The sequence below is a fragment of the Plectropomus leopardus genome, chromosome 6 (genome assembly GCF_008729295.1).
Source record: "Plectropomus leopardus isolate mb chromosome 6, YSFRI_Pleo_2.0, whole genome shotgun sequence".
Taxonomy (NCBI): Eukaryota; Metazoa; Chordata; class Actinopteri; order Perciformes; family Serranidae; genus Plectropomus; species Plectropomus leopardus.
The window spans coordinates 33,577,969-33,597,148 of NC_056468.1; the positions used below are offsets into that span (position 1 = coordinate 33,577,969).

General features: G+C 38.3%; 1 protein-coding gene across 1 annotated transcript in view; it reads right to left on the bottom strand.

Annotated features, from left to right (window-relative positions):
• LOC121944715 (protein unc-13 homolog B-like) overlaps positions 1–19,180 on the bottom strand; it is a 190,629-nt gene that overhangs the window by 156,316 nt on the left and 15,133 nt on the right. The window contains 2 exon segments of the mRNA XM_042488604.1: positions 108–207; positions 15,106–15,135. Coding sequence (XP_042344538.1) covers positions 108–207; positions 15,106–15,135 — 130 coding nt within the window.

Genomic DNA, 19,180 nt, shown 5'->3' on the forward strand with positions numbered 1-19,180 from the left:
TCTGTAATTCTCTGGAATCAGAGCGACTGTAACAACCCTAACCGTAACAGCAGCAACAGAAAGTTTGCCGAATGTTTTGACGTTTGATGATGAAGGGTGAAACTCACAACATGAAGTCTTGCTCCCAACATGGCTGGTCCCCTCGGACTGTGATGGTGGTACTCTTCACATTTTGCACCTTTAAGGTGACATATGCATTGAACTTGTCTGGAAAAGATGAGAAAAATAAAACATATTTATAACTCTGTATTACAGATTTTCCATTTTGACTGAGTAGCTGTCTGGATTCATGCCTTATAAATAATAATGTGAGGAGGTCTTTTAGTTCATTTTACGTAAACAACACACTGCCATGCATATATTTACAACAAACAAACAAAGCTTTTCTTAAGGTCTGATCTGTTTGCATCCTCGTGACCTATCGTGCATACAGATTGAACTATAGGAAATATAAATTCCCTTTCTGCATAACAATACAGTTGACAGCCATTATTTTTGGAGCAGTGAAGCTCATAAAAAGATGACAGGGACATAAACAAAAGCTAAAAAAACTACCATGAGGGACTTATCAGACAGGAGAAATAATTAAAACTAAGCACATAGGACAAAAAATAACTGAAGAACACACACTACCTAAGAGACACACACCCAGCCAGACAGACAGAAGATTTCATGCAGAATTTAATATTATACTGGAGATAAAGACATTATCCTGGACACAGCTGCAGAGTATGAGCATAAAACACAGAGCTTATGCAAATTTGATCTGTGCAATACATTAAACTTTTCTCTTTAAATCCCAAAACTGTGTGAAGACTGTAAACCATTGTGGACAGCATATTTGTGAAGAACTGTCAGAGAGCACTGATGAAGTGCGATTCAGATTAAATGCAATCAATATCCCAGTCATAACTCATCAAACAGAGCCTAAAAAAAAGTAATGATGTCTTCACCAATATAAAACAGGGTCAATAAAAATGTAGATATATTTCTTCACAAGCATCACACTGTATTTGCCAACTTCAATGTCGTGTCAACACACTGCTAAACCCAAGAAAGTTAATTTAGCAATGTAAAATGTAAATACGTAACACAAATATGAAACGTATGAATCCTCCGTCTTCATCAGGCAGGACAAAAGTGGGAGGACAAAGACAGAAATGAACAGAAGTGAGCAATTGCACCTTAAATAACTGAGCCGCGTGCCTTTTAATGATGCGCATTTGCAAGACAATGTCACTATTAACTGTGGACGCGCTGAACGGAGAACATTTTGTACCAGCAAAGAGCCACTTCAGACTGAACCAGAGCCTCATCACATTTTCTCATCTCACACTGCTGGCTGTACTGAGCACTATATGACCCTTTCCCTTCTTTTCTGTGACACTGGTTCATTTTCAGCATTGATCCAGGCATAATACATTCATATTCATTCACGCTGAAGCTACATTTGGTTATTCTACAGAGGTCAGCTGGTGCAAAGATAATAACACTCATTTTCCTGGAAGTTCCTCCTTGTTCTCATTGAGGGTCTGAGATTATTATTTCATAATGTGGACGTTGTGGAGCACTCTGATGTTAATAGAGACGTCCTCTTAACGTTGTCCTCTTTTACTGTAACTACTGTATACTTGCAACCATTCTTTTATTTTTTATTCACAAATGCAAAAGATTTTTTAAATTGCGTCTCACATCTCAAGTCATTTTTAGTGATGCAAATACAAACGGTGTTCATTTGAAATCCATGGAAAAGAGCGACTGAAGTTTTGTCACAAAAATCAGATGGACGCAGCTGTACAGGTTTTTGTAAGTCAACTTGCAGAGCAAGACCAGCTAAGATCCTTCCTGACATTGTCATGCAGAAGATGACATACAAAAGTCCTGCAACAGTGCTTACAGGAACCAATGAGTGCAGCTTTAAGGCTTTCTGCAGAAGACGTTACATATATGGAGCTGCATACATAGGTTCGTTTGCAAAACTCTGTACAAACCTTAGATACAGACAATAAGAACAAGTTTACAACATATAGTTGTAAGTTTTGGTGACATTGGCCTCAGGAAGTACTGTGATGATGTTATAGCTCAAAAAATTATTGACTGGCATTTAAATTGACAGTCAACCTTGGTTAAACCACCATTGTTCACCAACCTTATATAAGTGTTTACCACCACACTGTTGTGCACTGTTGTGCACCACAACAGAGACCCCCTAACCTTAATTTAAGTAGATACTTTAACCCAAACCACAATCTTTTCCTCACAAATTCATTTTTGTGCCTAATCAATCCCATCCTTGTCTGCAAACTTTAAATTTGTAACAGTGATTTTCAATCATTTTGGAAGACACAGACAAATGATCAATCCTGCCAACAGGGACATCAGATCAGCAATCACTGACAGTATATGTGTCATTCTGGACGGCTTTTTTTTTTAACTGGAAACTGTGCTGAATTTTTTGCCTTTAAAGGAGGAACTAAACCAATGTCCTCCTAGAAGGAGAAAACAGGTTAGTGTGTGTGTGTGTGTGTGTGTGTGTGTGTGTGTGTGTGTCTGTCTGTCCTTCCACCTAACTCACACTGATCAGCATAATCAGCATAAACCGAGGAGATTTGAGCCCCCGACCACTTAATCCCTGCTTGATTATCTGCCTCGAGTAGCCCACTCTTCGCATGGACAGAGAGCCCGATGTACACGACATCAACATCGTGTATGCAATCTGCGTGTGCTTGTGTGTGTGTGTCTGAGTGAGTGTGAGTGTGTGTGTGTGTGTGTGTGTGTGTGTGTGTGTGTGTGTCTGAATGTGTGTCTGTCCTGGAACATCTTTGTGTCCTTAATCTTACAACCACTCTCTTTTGATGAGGGCCAGTGGAGCTGAGGGCTGCGTCAGTGGATGTGGGGTGAAGATGAGGTGAGAGACGTGATCATTCAATGAATACATGACGGCCAGGATTTGGTTCCAATACCAGTTTCCAATTTGATTATGGTTCCCAGTTGGTAAAAGACCTGGATTCATTAAGCTCTGAGATTTATTAATCTCGTACTAAATGTATTTCCTCTTCTTTGTCAGCGAAACACAGTCATGCGCTGTATTTGGTGAAACTTCATTCTAGCTCTTTAAATATTAACGGGACCTACGCCCATCTCCAAAATTGATACATGTTATTTCTGTGGTCTAGGACAGTCCAAAAGCATGAGGAAACTCGAACAACTGTCCCCCAGCTGAAATCTAGAGTGCTAAAGCTCAAGTCTGAACCCACTCCATATACAATGAATTAGGAAAGACTTTTTTACATGACACAGTGAGCACCCAGAGGGATTTTCTAACTAATTTAAAACTGAGAAATCTACAATAGGATGAAGCATTCAAAATAAACAGCTGGTCTTTGTCATTAAAAGCCAAACAGTCCAGTTAAACACAAGCAACATGAAAACAGGGACAAATAATGCAAGATGCACAACGTAAAATATCAATATAAAAAAACAACATAAGAGGCAACAAAAGCAATAAAACCACAAAACAGAAATAAAATAAAACATAAATAAAATAAATAAATAAAGAGAAATAAAACACCCATCCCTGTCAAACCACAACCAACAGAAGAAAATAAAATATTGCCAAACTCTACTAAATAACTGTAATCTCAGCGTTGGGAAAGTTTATTTGTCTCTCTCTCTTTCCATGTTGGCGTCATGTTGTCAGGTCGACAGGATGCACCCGTCCATACGAACTATTACCTCCTTATATGGTTGTCACTGGCTATTCATGAGCTGAAATTTACGCTAAGTGCTGACTTATCGGCATTCATGAATTTCAACACATGCCTACAGTTAAATCTGAGTTTTTTATGTGATTTATTCACAGATTTGCTCAGATTTTATCAACAAAACCCGATGCAGTAGTAGCAGTGGTAATAGTAGTAGTATCCCTTTTGTTAGCAGTAGTTTTCACTAGTAAAAAGGGATCCTTAGCATACATCAGATCTTGTGTTTTGGTAAACACATTGTTGTATACAAATGAGATCCAATTTCAGTCTCAAAATCCCCCTGGAGCTCATTGAGGATTACATCATCTTGCTTTAGCAAAGAGAGCAGGGCGGCAGGAAGCTAATGAAACATCACTGGGGAGAGGAAACACTCCAGCTGACAGGGCAGAGGATGACCCCTGCATTTCTTAATCCTTATTTATGCAGGGAGGGTTGACTAAGCACTTGACCTGCTTTATATTCATAAACACACACATCGGCACACCTGGGAGCTTCCTGGTGCAGTCCTGCGACTCAAACGGCTCGTCAGGATGGACCAACCAGCTGAAGAGTTATGTTGTTTATCTATTTGTTATTTGTTTAATTGAAGTTTCTGTCTCTACTGCGTCACTGTCACACACTCACACACACACACACACACACACACACACAGAAATGTAAACATAGATAATAATAATTAATTTAGCTGTTGATGTGTCAGTCAGGCTTATTTCTCTGTTCCTCTCTGACCTGAGGTGCTCATCAGGTAACTCATCCCCAACTTTAAACACACGGCGCCGTCAGTGCTCACGTGACACGTTACCCCGACGGTCACGGCCCAGTCAAATGATGAGAAGCAGCAGGGGCGCTGAGTTTATCATTATTTCTTTCATTATGATTTCATTTGGTGCTAACGAGTGCTGCAAATTATTTACTTTATATTTTCTTATTTTTTTAGCACGACCAGTGGCGCCCCTCCAGCATGCGGCACTCTGGGCGACCACTTATATGGCCTCACTAAGGCCCGTCCGTGGTTGCTTAGCAATGGATACCTCTGCAATACAAGACATAGGCATCTTGGACATAATGTCAAAGGCGTTACTTCTTCACATAGTTGTAAGGGTGAGTTCATTTTTTTAATGTTTTCCACTAAAAATATGTCCAGATCTTACATAATGCACCTTTAACCAATTAACAATTAATTGTAGATCTCTAATAAAAGCATTGTGGGTTTTAAAAGAGGGTTACACGCTGGTCTATTTTTTAATCGGGTGCATTAACATTTTACAGATCTGTCTTTTGTCGTCATCAGTCATGTTTTTAGATTGTTATCGAGAAATGTTAGGCAATTTATTTTTTCCTTTCTTTCTTTTTTTTCTTCTTTTCTTTTACTGCAAGTTCTGGTGGTGAACATACAGATTTAGCTTCACGTTCATTCACGGGTTAGGACTAGATTCACAAGGCAAATCCAAAATAGCTGCAGATTAATTTCCTAATACTGTACCCAGATTTCATCCGGATGTGAGACACATGAAATGTCGAGCGTGTGGCCTATCTGTCAGCCCCGCCAAGCAGAGCTCTGCAGTAATGACGGAGGCATTGAAAGGGGGGTGAAATGGTTAACAGGGAATAATCCATCATTCACTTAAGGGGGTTGCCAGGTCTGTGATTAAGGGGACGAGGGGACTGGCAGGGTGCAGACAGCCCCATTTACTGCCCGAGCTAACAGTGGTAAGGACAAATTGGGAAAATACTACAACTGGACAAGCAACGAAAGAAAGCAAAAGAGAGGAGGAAAATATATTTAAAAACTGAGCTGTCGCCTATATTTGGCATCTACAGTATTTCCTGTGACACCACCAGGGTTGTCATAAAAGATGACACTCAGCAGACCGCCATAAATGCGCGGTTGCATGCACACCACACACACATAAACAGACACACCTTCCTCCACTGAGCAGTAACTAAGTGTGGTGGGGAGGACGTATCCCAGCATGCAGCGGGACCCTCTTGGGGAGCAGCCGGCGTCATTTATAATTAAGTGGTGATGACTTATGAAAATAAATAAGTTATATTCAGTTACACATGGACGTGCGCTGCGCGGCCAGCCGGGATGACATTTACTAGGCTGTCTACAGTAATGAATACTCTATTAGAGGAGGGGATGGAGGAGGCTGAGAGTGAAGCAGAGTGAGCGAGCGGAGGGGAGCTTTTGGTGGATGAAGGAAGCTGCAGGAGATATTAAACTGAGCGTAAATGCTTTTGGTGTCACTAGAGCAAACAAACACACATGAAACCAGAAGTTAATGGTAAATTTTTCAGGTACTTGAAGATGTAGTCATCATTTCAAGAAGTATCCCACCGATATAAAGAAGGCACTCATAAAAATAGGCTGTCTGTGCAATTACTTTTAAAATTGGTGCTACATGAACAGGGAAAACAGAGAAAGAGGGTGCTAGAAAACCTACAACTACCAGAATGCAGCGTGTCTGATGTAATGTGGAACGATGCCTGTGAAGACAAGAAATGTACAGTTTCTGCCTGTTAAATGCACGCTCTCTTTTCAAAATAAACGTAAAAAGTAGTTAAAAAATGGCATTTTTAAAGCACATGGTTAGGTTGAGAAAAACCCCAAAAAACATCACAGTTTGGCTTAAAATAAGTTTGTTTTTTTAATGGCTGTACCCAATTTAGATTTGACTATCTGATACAAGCATTTGCCGATTCTTTTTCTTTTTCAATGTAACAGCAGCAATCATGTAAACAAGCACTAACAATGGATCAGAAATGTGCAACCATTTTTTGCAGACACTAAATGTCAAATAAAAGCCAGAGGCTATTTCATTAAGTTGCTTTGAGCTGTAAACTCACTTTTACTAAGCATAAGGCAGAAGGTAATGTTACAGACAATACCAAATGCATTTTTTCCTCAATCAAAGCTCACAGCAACATTTTGAATATACTTTGGTGGCACTGCAAAGCCTAATGATGAATCAATTACATTTCACATGTTCAATTAAACTCTTAACAACCCATTTATCAATAGTCGGTTAATTGTTATCCCTAGTCTGTACCGAAGAGTATTGTAAAAGTCGAGAGTGCTCACTCCACGGCAGTTCTGAGGACCAAAATGTCCCCAGAAGTACACTGCACAGTACACTGACTACCAAAAAAAAACCAAATAGCACTGCTTAACTTGAAGCAGTTTCAGTCAGCTGAGGGGTTTCTGACTGATGATTTAAATCTCAAACTTTCAAGGGTTAGCCATACGTTAGTTATTAATGTACTGTAATGTCACATGACATGCTTCACTGACATAGTACATTAGACTAGCCAGCACAGAATCTTATCATTAAAATAACTCCAATGACTTTTTGTTATTCACAGGATGTGGACAGCAGTCTCCTTGGTGGAAGTCCAGAGTTTGTTTGACCCATCCACCTCTCCACCCTACGCAGACTTTCTCGCTCTTTATACCACAGCATCTGCTTGGAGCCTCAAAAAATGCAGCCACAAATTGTGTCTCATACTGTTGCTAAAGGTTGCCTCCGTGTGTCAGGATATGATTCACGTCTGTATGTAACAAGATGGAAGTGCAACCGCATTTGAATATTCGACTTACAGTCATCACAAAACATGACTTTAATTAAATGTTAATGTCAATTTGAGACTACTTCTTAAGTAGGCAGCTATTTGAATGTTTCTGTGGGTCTGTCAGCTTATTTTGTGAAATATATGGCAGTTTTGTAGGCAGACAGTACAAGTGTACTTAGTTTATGAACAAACTGAGGTAACTGAGGAGGAATTGTTTCAGACTGCAGTGAGTAACTGACAGTATAGACAGCAGAGCAGGTCAGGCTGTGCAGACAGGACTACCTCATTACACCAACACCACTGCCTCATTATTGTCAGGGATTCCTCTGTATTCATGAGGCCAAAGTGGACCATCACAGCAAGATAGCCGCTGCTACTGATGAGCAATACTTCAGGTGTGAAAAAACGATGTGGTTTTGTGTAATTCTTTGCTCAAACACCCCTGTAGACAGGTGTGTTTTTCAAGATTAATGCTTTATTATAACAAGCACCCTCCAAAACAGGTATGACAATGATCCAAAATAAAAATAAATTCACACCAGTCTTCCACAGCAGCACCAATTGTCTACTGCTGAAAACTCTGAAAACTCAGCCGAAGCAATTTCAGTCCGCCTGCCTTGCTTAAGGACCCTTAATGTTTCTAATCCACATTTCCTGTCAGGACTGTCCAAAGCAGCCTGAGATTCAAACTGGCTTCCCTCTGATTAAAATCCCACTTCACAAACCTCTCAATCCACAGATCTGCAAGTAAGAGGTGTCATGACCCATAAGACGTTATCAGCTGATATCACTGAGTTGCATCCTTTAAACCAGAGAAACAGGAAGTTTTCAATTAAATGAGCTGCCAGCATTACTGCAGAATGGATCACCCTCCACATGCACATCCTAAGAGGCCTCTGACTTTATGACTGAGGGTGAATTACATTATGTGTGCTGCACAGATCTCCTCCCTTTGAGGTACAGTGGACTGTATATAACACAAACAATCATGTCTATTATTCAGATTGCTACAACTGAAATATGAGCAACAATTAGTCCCAAAAATAGGCTGGAAAAACTGTTATAAAAATCCAAACATGCTGTAATGCTGATTAACAATTTTAGGGTCATTTTGCGATCTTACTTGATGTCTGCTTACAGTGTTGGTTGACCAAAAGTACCAAAATACAAACACAAAATACGCATTGTGTCACTTAAGTCTAGTGATATAATGCCATGTATGGATACAAAGTTTTTAATTGGTGTTGTTGTCAATAAAATTCAGTTCATCTAAACTTTTTTAGGCAGAAATCTTGTGGCTGAGAATTTGACAGTAATTATAAATTCAGATATAATGAAAAATGCCCTTTTGAGGGAGGGCCACTATGAACTACAGAACCCCAAAGAGAGCAGCAGGGAAAGTTCGAGAAAATCTAGATTTTCATTTCAAAAACTGCCCATTCACATTAATCGATAAAAATGATTTATCGCCCAGGCCTACATTTCAGCAATCAAATCAAGTTCCTCCAAACAGTATGTGCCTACTGCCTATCCATTTTCACTCGGAAATTCATCACAACACTGAAACTAGATACTAAAAGTGCTCTTTCATCTGCTCTTAAAGGAGTTTGACCTGCTAAGTGAAAAATTTGGGACTCAACAAAGTCATTAGATACATTCTCTGAGGACGACGAATGTCGGTACCGAATGTCATGGCAATCCATCCAATACTGTGGGCTGGCTGACAGCTTTAGATGAACAGACCAGCAGACTATCTGACATCAATGTCTCCAGAGCCACAGTTATAGCATGCTAAAAACAGGATAATGTGCCTTAAATCTTTCAAACTAATAAAGTGACACATATACGAGCCCGCATCTCTCAGGGGTCGTCCCCCAGTGGGGCTTGAAGGGGGCTTTGGGACAGCAGCCAGCTCCCTGCAGGCAAAGAATCTATTGCTTTTAACTATTAAGATAAATCAGATCATGTTTCCCAAACTGGGGCATTAGAGTGGGACAAACTAGATGTGTCTGACCTGAGATTTATAATCATGTCACATGACAGAACTGTATTTCGGGTATCGTCTCCATCACCTACATGCTCAAAAATGGAGGTACGAGACAAGAAGAGTTCTGCACCTTCAGGTAAACTTTACAAGGATGATCCCTCTGAAGTACAATAATCCCTTTAAGAGGCCAGAAATGCACCTTTAAGTGACTTAAGACAAAAGAAAAAACACTTTTGTGCCAGTTTAGGGTACCTGCAGCATTGAAAAAGGAGTAGATAATCAGAATACTGTACTGTAGATAATAATAATAATAATAATAATAATAACAGTAATAATAATATCGCTATGTCATTTTACATTTTAATCTTTTAATGTAGTTATTATTTTCTCTGCACATTTTACTTTTTTTTAAGATTTTTGTGTGTGTGTGTGTGTGTGTGTGGTCGGAAAGCTCTTAGTGTGAAAGGGGGAGAGAGGGAGGGGGCAACGTGCAGCAAAGGGCCATACCACTGTAAATCCTGAAACTCAAGTGCTTTTATTAAACAGTTGCTACTAAAACTTCACAAAAAAAAAACACATATCTATATAAAATGCAACTGTTTACATAACATATCCTTCCGCCATACACTATAGTTCCAGAGAGAAAGAGCAATGTATTAAAGATGCAGCAGGATTTTAGAGGCAAATTTTAATTTCAGTTTCTTTAAACTACTATTTAAAATAATGACAAATAAATCGACCTTGTACCTTGTATTAATACCAAAGGCATTAAAGGAAAACAGTACCACTTCCCTCAAATATAGTCCCAAGTATGACATGAGACGTGGAGGAGGTACTTTTATCTCTTTTACTTAAACTGGTGCAGTTTCATATGGTACAAAACAGACTGGCTCTAACTGGTACATTTTTGTATCCCCCCAGCCACAAGCATTTATATCCTTTTAGGGTACACACGGGTAGTCTGAGTGTGTACTTGGCTGAGTGTTACAGTCGAGGGGAAGAGTAGGTGTGTTATTTAACCCTGCTGTTATGTTGCGGGTCAATTTGACCCATTTTGAATAATGAAAATCTCTTGAAAATATTTTAAAGTGGTTGTTTTTAGGTTCTGATTGGGTCATAAATGACACAGCAGTGAAACTGGGGTCAGACATGTCAAGTTCCTATCCTGAAGAAAGAAAAAGTGTCAATAAAAAAATTACAAAAAAATGTTATGTGAAACTGTATGTTATATCTAGGTAATTCAAAATTTCATTAAAAAAAAGTTTGAACATGAAGGCCTATGTTTTTATTTAAACTGCCATTATCTGTGAGAGGTGAGTAACACCATTGCTCTTAATATTGATTGAATTGTTTGTAATTGTGTTAGAAATGAGGTACAAACAAATATTTTGCAACTTTTGGATGATTAAACATGAACCCGGTCACTCAGGAATATATTCTTGTAATGACAAATGAATATAAGAGGAAGGTTACGGTCAAATTTACGGACAGAGACTCTATCACTTTTAATTACTAAACTTACTCAAAGCAAGAATTGCCAGTTGTAGTAATTCAGGAGAACTAAAGATTAAACTAATTAAAGGGCATTTCTACAGTAGCTCTGACTGCGCGGTAGCAACACCATCACTCATGTCCTCTTTTATACACCCTGGGGAGGCCAATCAAATCTGCTCTTCCGCTCTGAAAATCTGCTCTGCGATCAGAGGCCAGCGGCAGCCAATGACAAATCCTCTCCTGTATCTGGACTCTGTCTCTGTCTCCTAAAAGACAGTAAGGGATTTGTCTCCATCTTCTCCTTTATGCCAGGATGACACGTTGTCATTTCAGGCTAGCAGGTGGCCCTTTGTCTATGATGATCTATTGATTTTCTTCTCTCTCCTCCTCTGGCTCGACTTTTCACTCTCCCACTCGTCGCTGTTGTTCTCTCCTCATCATCGCCTGGAGAGAAGATGGGACCAACAGCTGCAGCCAGCAAAGAGGTTTAAAAAAAAAGAGCGGAAAGAAAGGTGGCGGGAAGACGGTGTTCCACTTTTGACATCCATACCTTTCTCAAAGCAAGGGCTGATATTTCCTCTCACAGCTGGAGGGACAATGAACATTAAAGAACATCTCAAGAGCAGCTCTTGAGGGGGAAATCAAAGGTGGCAACAGAAGTGCTTTCATTATTATTGCACTATTATTAGATGCTTGTGACGTGTACTCTGTCGAGCACAAGAACATTAAGGTGTTTTAGAGAAAATTTTTTCCAAGTGCCCAAAGGAATCAAGAAACATGAGTGTCATCACTGTCGCTTGTGCTGCCTTCACGTGCTCCTCGGAATATCGTATTTACAGCATTTTGCGAGTTACGAGCACATGAACAGCCCTCCATAGTCGTAATTACAAGTGAGAAATTGGAAAATTGCGATGATACCCAATTTGCTGAGTTGCTACGTTTGCGTGACATTTAAGGGCAGCAAATTTGGTCGAAAGCATAGAAACAGTGTCAACAATCGACGGTTAAAAATAATCAAATATTTCATTATATGTTCTCAGTAATTATCATTTACTTTTAGTAGTTGCACATTTTAGAGTATGCATCTATTAGCTGTAGCAAGCAAGCAAACTTTTAACTAAAGCATGCCAGGGGAGTATACTAAGATTGAAAAAAAAAAAAAAATTTTATAACAGGAGTTGCCGACTTGATGTCATAAAGTCAACATTTGGTCAATGGCAAGAAATTCACATATCAAATATAATTTTTTTTATCACGTTAAGTGTAATATGGTATTAATCTTAACTGCTGTCTTTGTAGGACCTGGATTAAATAAAAATATAATATATAAAATATTTAAAAAATAAATAATATATAAAAATATATAATAAACTGGAAACAGCTATCAACCTTTTGTTTAAACACTCTTAGCATTCAAATGCAACCCATCGTCTTTCTAACCTCCATGTTGTTCCCACTTTATGTCCTCAAAGCACGCACACGAACACAACTAAATCTGAACAACAACTTCCCAACTCGGAAACTACGACCCTCCGACGTCACATGAATGCAGCAATAGACCCCTTCGATCTTATCAGCCACTGTTTAAAGAAGGCCTACAGTTGGTAAGGTAACTGTGACTGCCGCTGATGTGCGGTGACACTGTGGACAATTTTTACAATACAGCGTGTTATTTTCATATCTCCTCACTATAAAATAGAGCTGGCAACTTAAGCAATTTGTATGTTTTAGCATTGATTCAATGAACTTGCTTAAAAATACAGGTAAAGTTTACAGATGTAAAAGCTAAATGTGTATGCGTAAAATTCTACAATTCTACAATTTCATTTAGCAGACACGCTTTTATCCAAAGCGACGTACAACACAAGCAAGAATTTATTTAGACCCTTTGTAAGTGCAAAAAGTGCTTCAGGTGTGGTTGGTCACAGGTATTGCCGTCTAGTGGCAGAAGAAGTCCCCCCCCCCCCTTTTTTTTTTTTGGAGACCAAAGTAATAACCAGTAGCGATCTCAGCATCTGAGATTCAACAATCTCAGTATTCACAACAAGACTAAGAAAGGTACGCATTTCTGTGTTTATATCTGGTGCATTTATTTAGTTTGGGAAACACCACAATCTCTAGAAAGCATAAGCACAAGTTAGCCAGCGGACTCAACAGGGACTCAGAAATGTGTCTGTTGTTAGGTCGTTACTAGGGCTCAACCTACTTTCTGGTGTAGTAAACTAGGTTTCAATACATGTATGATTATACTGATGTGACTGATTGTCTTCCAGTTATTAGTCAGGTACTCTGTATTTCTGAGAAAAACTTAGATAATAGTAACCAAAACCCTTTTTGTTAGCTAATTGCCTCAAAACATGAATACTTTTTTACTATAGTTACATTATCACAATATTATATTTTAATGTGTGTGCTTTAACGTCATTTGAAGACTTCAGTGATGCTCCTAAACGCATCTCCGTTGTGCTAAAATGATATTAAAAGCACATCCTCCTTCACATCATTTTGCTTAAATGTGACCAGTGAAGATATTCGTCTTTTTCGGGGAACTCGTTTTTAACGATTCAGAATCGATTCACACATCCTAAACATCGACTATGGACTATATTTACTAAATATCTACTATTGATAACCCTCCAAAATTTGTATCATTGAGAAAAATCGTAATAATTTTGATACCGTTCGTCGCTTTTTCCGCCGGTCAAAGCTGCCGTCTGCGCCGCTCAGAGGAAACTCCGGTGCGCCGTCGCTCTTTCAGAAGCCTCGGTATCCAGCCTGGGGGTTCGGGTGTTTTTACGAGATCTTGTTCAATAAAATACATTAAGATAGATCCGATATTAGGTGTCTCCGTCCATATTTTATCCATATTTCGGTGCTAAACTGCACATTAGCATCGATGCTAAACGCCATATTGGTTTCCCATAGTTCCTTTGGAGAGGTCAGAGGTTTGTTTCGGTCTTGTCGTCCAATCGGAAAGACGAGCTGACGCTTTGTATCCGCCTACGTAAGCTAGACGTCATCTGGAGCAAACTGCACTGTGATTGGCTGAATCCTGCTGTATCTATCGATCTGTGTTATTGGCAGCGCCTCCTGCATTAGAATAAACTCTGGCAGCTATTATATATATATACATATATATATACATATAATATACATATAAAATATACTATATATAAATATATATATATATATATATATATATATATATATATATATATATATATATACTATATATAATATATATATATAAGATATATATAAAATATATATATGTTCTCCCTATAATGATAATAATGATAATAATAATAATAATAATAATAATAATAATAATAATAATAATAATATATGAGACATGGGTAAACCAGGAGACTAACAAGCAGCAGGGCCTCATATGGGTAAAAACTCTGTTTGACTGCAGGCAGAGCAGGCAGGAGAATCAGGCCCCTCTCTGAAGTGTCAGTAGTGTGTGTGGCCCTCTGCAGATCACAGAGAGGAGCTGCTTTGCAGAAATGGCACAGATAATGGGATACACAAACAACTGCAAAAAAAAAAAAAAAATGATGGGACTTTTTTGGAAAAGTGTGTCCATTTTTTGAACAATTACAATGTTTATTTTTCCACTTTCTGATTCCCAACACTTGAGAGAAAGGTTTTCTACAGCAAAAAAGCTTGTACATAATAAAACCTCCATACACACTTTGCTTTCATAACATAATATGCCACTGGCAAAACAGACTGGAGTAGATCCTGAAATCGCATCTCCTATATTTTGAATCGGGAACTCGATTTTGAATTGAGAAAAGATTCTGAATCGAATCGTGACCCCAAGAATCGAAATTGAATCGAATGACCCTGAAACCTGGCACCTTTTAGCCTTTACACTAGTGCATTAATGTGCAAAGTTATAGTGGCCTAGATCGGACCCTTTGGCCGGCCAGCTCTGGACACTCATGGTTTAGGTATCGGACAAACAAAACAAGGTATATTTTGCTATTTTTCTTTAAAACAGATTTTGATTTAGCCATCTCTAAAAACAAACAAACCACACAATATATCCTGAATAAAGAAAATGTAAAATTTCTCCAGAAACTTCCGCAAATTAAAAAGTCAAGCAATCATGAGCAAGTCCACTAACCCTCTGGATTTAGAGTACATCCTCACTCCAGCCACAAACAAGTCAGATAGAGACAACAAATAAGAGAAAAATACACAGCTGTCCCTCTTATTACGATGTCCAAAACTGTTCAGAACATTAACAGATATTCAGTATGATGCATGAGCTCTTACCTGGAGGCCCGTGTAGTTTGGCTTTCTTCACTGGAAGAAAAAATGAGAAAACATAAATTAGTCACAATATTTGTTGTATTTCTCTTGCTTCTCTCTCTGCATTTTGTTGTTGCTCTGCTCCTTGATCAAATGAAAAGGAGCAAACAAATGTCATTTGTATTGTGTTTTTGTTCATTTTTGGGTGGGATGGTTTACGTGGTTAAAAGCAAAATAATAGAACAGCCAGCTGGTTGCAGCGTGTAAAACCAGTAAAAGACGACATTATAATATCTAAACTCTATTGCCCAGCCCCATGAAACTTTCTACTATCTGGTGATTGTGCATATTGTCAAACAATATAAAACAAATGAAAGTATACAATTAATTGACTTGAAATTAAACCATGGCTGGTTTAATGTTGCTTAATGAATGAAAATGTCAAAAGTTGCAATTTTAATAGACAAGTAAACAATCATCCGTAATGAAGCACTAGAAATTTGTAATTGTATGTAAACACAGTCCACAGCACACTTAGTTTGGAGAGAAATAAGATATTATCTAAGACACTGAGGTTTTTATATTTAATATGCATTATTATTTTTAGGCTGGTAGCACCATTTGGTAAGCGCAACAATAAAACCCAAAACCTTGTGCCTGCATTCGCAGTGGAAAGTAAAAATGTATTCTGTGTGAATCAACAAGCAACAAGGTAACGAGCTGTGAAAAGACAATGGATAGACTGCTAAAAACACATAAATATTAACTATAACTGTTAATATTTTATCCTGTGGGTGGACAGATGCATCGCTCATGATACACATAAATAAAGGGCTATTAAGTGTTTTGAAATAGGTCAGAAGTTAAAAAAAACATGGAGGCAATAAACACAGATTAACTGTATCAGGTAACACTACTGTTTTTATCATTTCAATCAATCAATGTGGGGGCGAAGGTTTCTGTCAGAGAAAAAACATTATAATAGCTAATATGAAAATACAGTCTCCTTAAAATTTGGCTGAAAATATTCCTTTAGCACCAACCACCAGCCTTCAAGACAAAAGTGAAAAGCAAAGGCCTTTTTCAAATCCAGGATTTTCAACTTTTAACATAAAACATCAAACGATCAGTTTTTAAAGTCTTTCTCCAAACTGCAATCAATTTAAAAAGTCTTGCACTTGCATAGCCCCTTTCTAGTTTCCCTAACACTGAGAACACTTTTTTAATCTTTCATTCAGCAACTCACACACACATTCACACACTGACGTCAGAGCCGCCCGTAGTTTACTTTGTTGTGTGAGTTGTGTAAATATTTCTGGCCTCCTGTCCAGGAACAAAAGCTTTAAAATTACTGCAATAAAGAGAACACATTATTTCTTTTTTCTGCAGAGTGGACAAAAAAAAATCCACAATACTGTGGTTAAAATTATGTAAAATGAAGGATATTTGAAAGAAAAACTACAGCATGAGATGTCAAACACAACAGAGCGCAAAAAGTTTGGAAATGCCAGTGTGTTGAAATGCCAGTGTGTGCTGTGCTTTAGGTTAAAAAGAGTCACTGATGTAATTAACAATTCAATTAGGCCTGCAGGCCATGTGTTATAGACATTTTACCATGCAGCAGAATAAACATTTAATGGCTTTATGAGGTAATTCAGTTATTTAAATTAGGTTTAAATGCACCTCGTCACTGAAGGAGATCAATACGTTTATTCAATCACAGCCCAAAAGTGTGACGCCAGAGAGAGAGAGACAGAAAGAGACAGACAGAGAGATCGTTAACAGGTCATTCGTCTCAGGCTGTCAGCACAGCTTGCCCTGTGTGTCACTCGTGCCAGCTTGGCACAGTCTCACAGGAAGCCCGGTGGCCTCGTTGGTCGAGTGCCAGTCGGGCTCCGACAATACCTGTGTGAATGGCCTGTGACACTGTGAGAGAGGCTCGCAGTGACGCCACAGAGAGTCACAGAGAGAAGAGTCTGCGGACGGTAAAAGGTTTTAAATGTTTAGGTTAAAAAATATACGTGAACACAGAGGCAGAGCTGGACAGTGTCTCAGCAAACATTACTGCTAAACACTGTTCCACCATCTTCTGTAACTCTCATTTCAAGCATTTCTTGCATTGTTATTTCTGAAAATAATCAGCGTGTTTCTGGTTTACTTTTCATATTCCAAGATAAATGAGCATCTACTGCGAAACCTCCTCTTAGAGCAGGAACCCTCAACTTGGGGGCCAGTTTTGCAAATCAGCAGGAAGCCAGGGGCTAGCCCAATACATGTTTCTAGGATTTTAGGACATTTCTAGGATTTAAGCACATTTCTAGATCTAGGTCACTGCTAGGATTTTAGCACAGTTCCTAGATTTTAGGACATTTCTAGAATTTTAGCACATTTTGAGGATTTTAGCATGTTTCTTAGATTTTAGGACATTTCTAGGAATTTAGGACGTTTATAGAATTTTAAAAGATTTCTAAGATTTTAGCAGGTTTCTAGGATTTTAACACATTTCTAGATTTAAGCACATTCCTAGGATTTGAGGACATTTCTAGGATTTTAGCATGTTTCCAGAAATTTAGGTAATTTCTGTGATTTTAGGATATTTCTAGGATATCAGGACATTTCTTGGATTTATGATGTTTCTAGGATTTTAAGACATTTCTAGGATTTAAGCACATTTCTATATCTGGACATTGCTGAGATTTTAGCACGTTTCTCAGATTTTAGGATGTTTCTAGGAGTTAAGGACATTTCTGGGATTTTAGGACATTTCTAGAATTTTAAAACATTTCTAGGATTTTAGCCAATTCTAGGATTTTCGGACATTTCTAGGATTTTAACATGTTTCTAGGATTTAAGCATGTTTCTAGGAATTTAGGACATTTCTGAGATTTCAGGATATTTCTAGGATATCAGGACATTTCTTGAATGTATGATGTTTCTAGGGTTTTAGGACATTTCTGGGATTTTAGGATATTTTTAGGATTTTAATACATTTCTATGATTTCAGGACATTTCTAGGATTTAAAAAAAACAACCCTCTTTCTTAAAGTGACAGTAACCTGTGTCACTGTTCTAACAGAAAGCTCCCATAATCTTTTACAGAATATTTCTCTTAAATCAACATGAATTACATCAAATGACTTTTAGCTGACTTTAAACACATTTTAATGAGTTAATTTATTTAATGAACTGATGTATTTCTATTAACATGAACTTTCAGACAAAAATACAGACTGTGTGTAGTTACTATGAACTTAACTTGGCTCCCAAGTTCATATTGAACATCTGATTTAACTGATATATTAAGTCTGAGTTGGGTACAGGCCTATAACAACAGAAAAAATGTAAATTAATTCCCAACATATTAATTTAAGAGATGACACAGTTGGTAAAAAAGCCAGATTAAACATTTAGATCTTCTGAAAGAAAGACAGTTTTAATAGTGTAGTATTTGAGTAAATGCACTTTGTTATTCCGACACTGGTATGCTCAGATATAAAAACAAACCCTGAAAAAATATAATATTAAATCCATTGCCAGTGTTTTTTAGACAATGAAACATAGTCCAGTCATTCCATTACAGAAAATAATACCAAGGTCAGTGTCACATCTCAACACTAGCAGAGGTCAGCGCCCCTGGGAGCCACGAGGAGGGCGAGCCTGATCAGAGGCAGTAAAGCAGGCCACATATCAGACACGTGTCCGCCGCAGTGATTGTATGAGCGGATGCGTGCTGCTGGTGAAGAGCGTTTGGCTGGTGGGATAATCTCTGCGAGCTAATGCCTTAAGCAGGGCTGAAATCTACCAGACCCCGCTGTATTGTGCTGAGGATAAAGGAGAATGGGCCGTGTGGGGAAGCAGAGACACTTTTTGACGAGCAAGAATTAACAGCAGCTGACTTTTGACCTCACGGAGCATCCAAAGCTTATTTTTGAGTGTTTTTATAAAGACATGGAGGGAAGCCATGTTTTGGGGAAACAACAGTCTGATGCTCACGTGATGAGTCATGGATTGGATTAAACCTGCTGCTGGAGAGCTGGACTAAAAGAGAATTATTATGTCATATATATTATTGTCCGCGTGCTCAGTGAACATTTTTAAA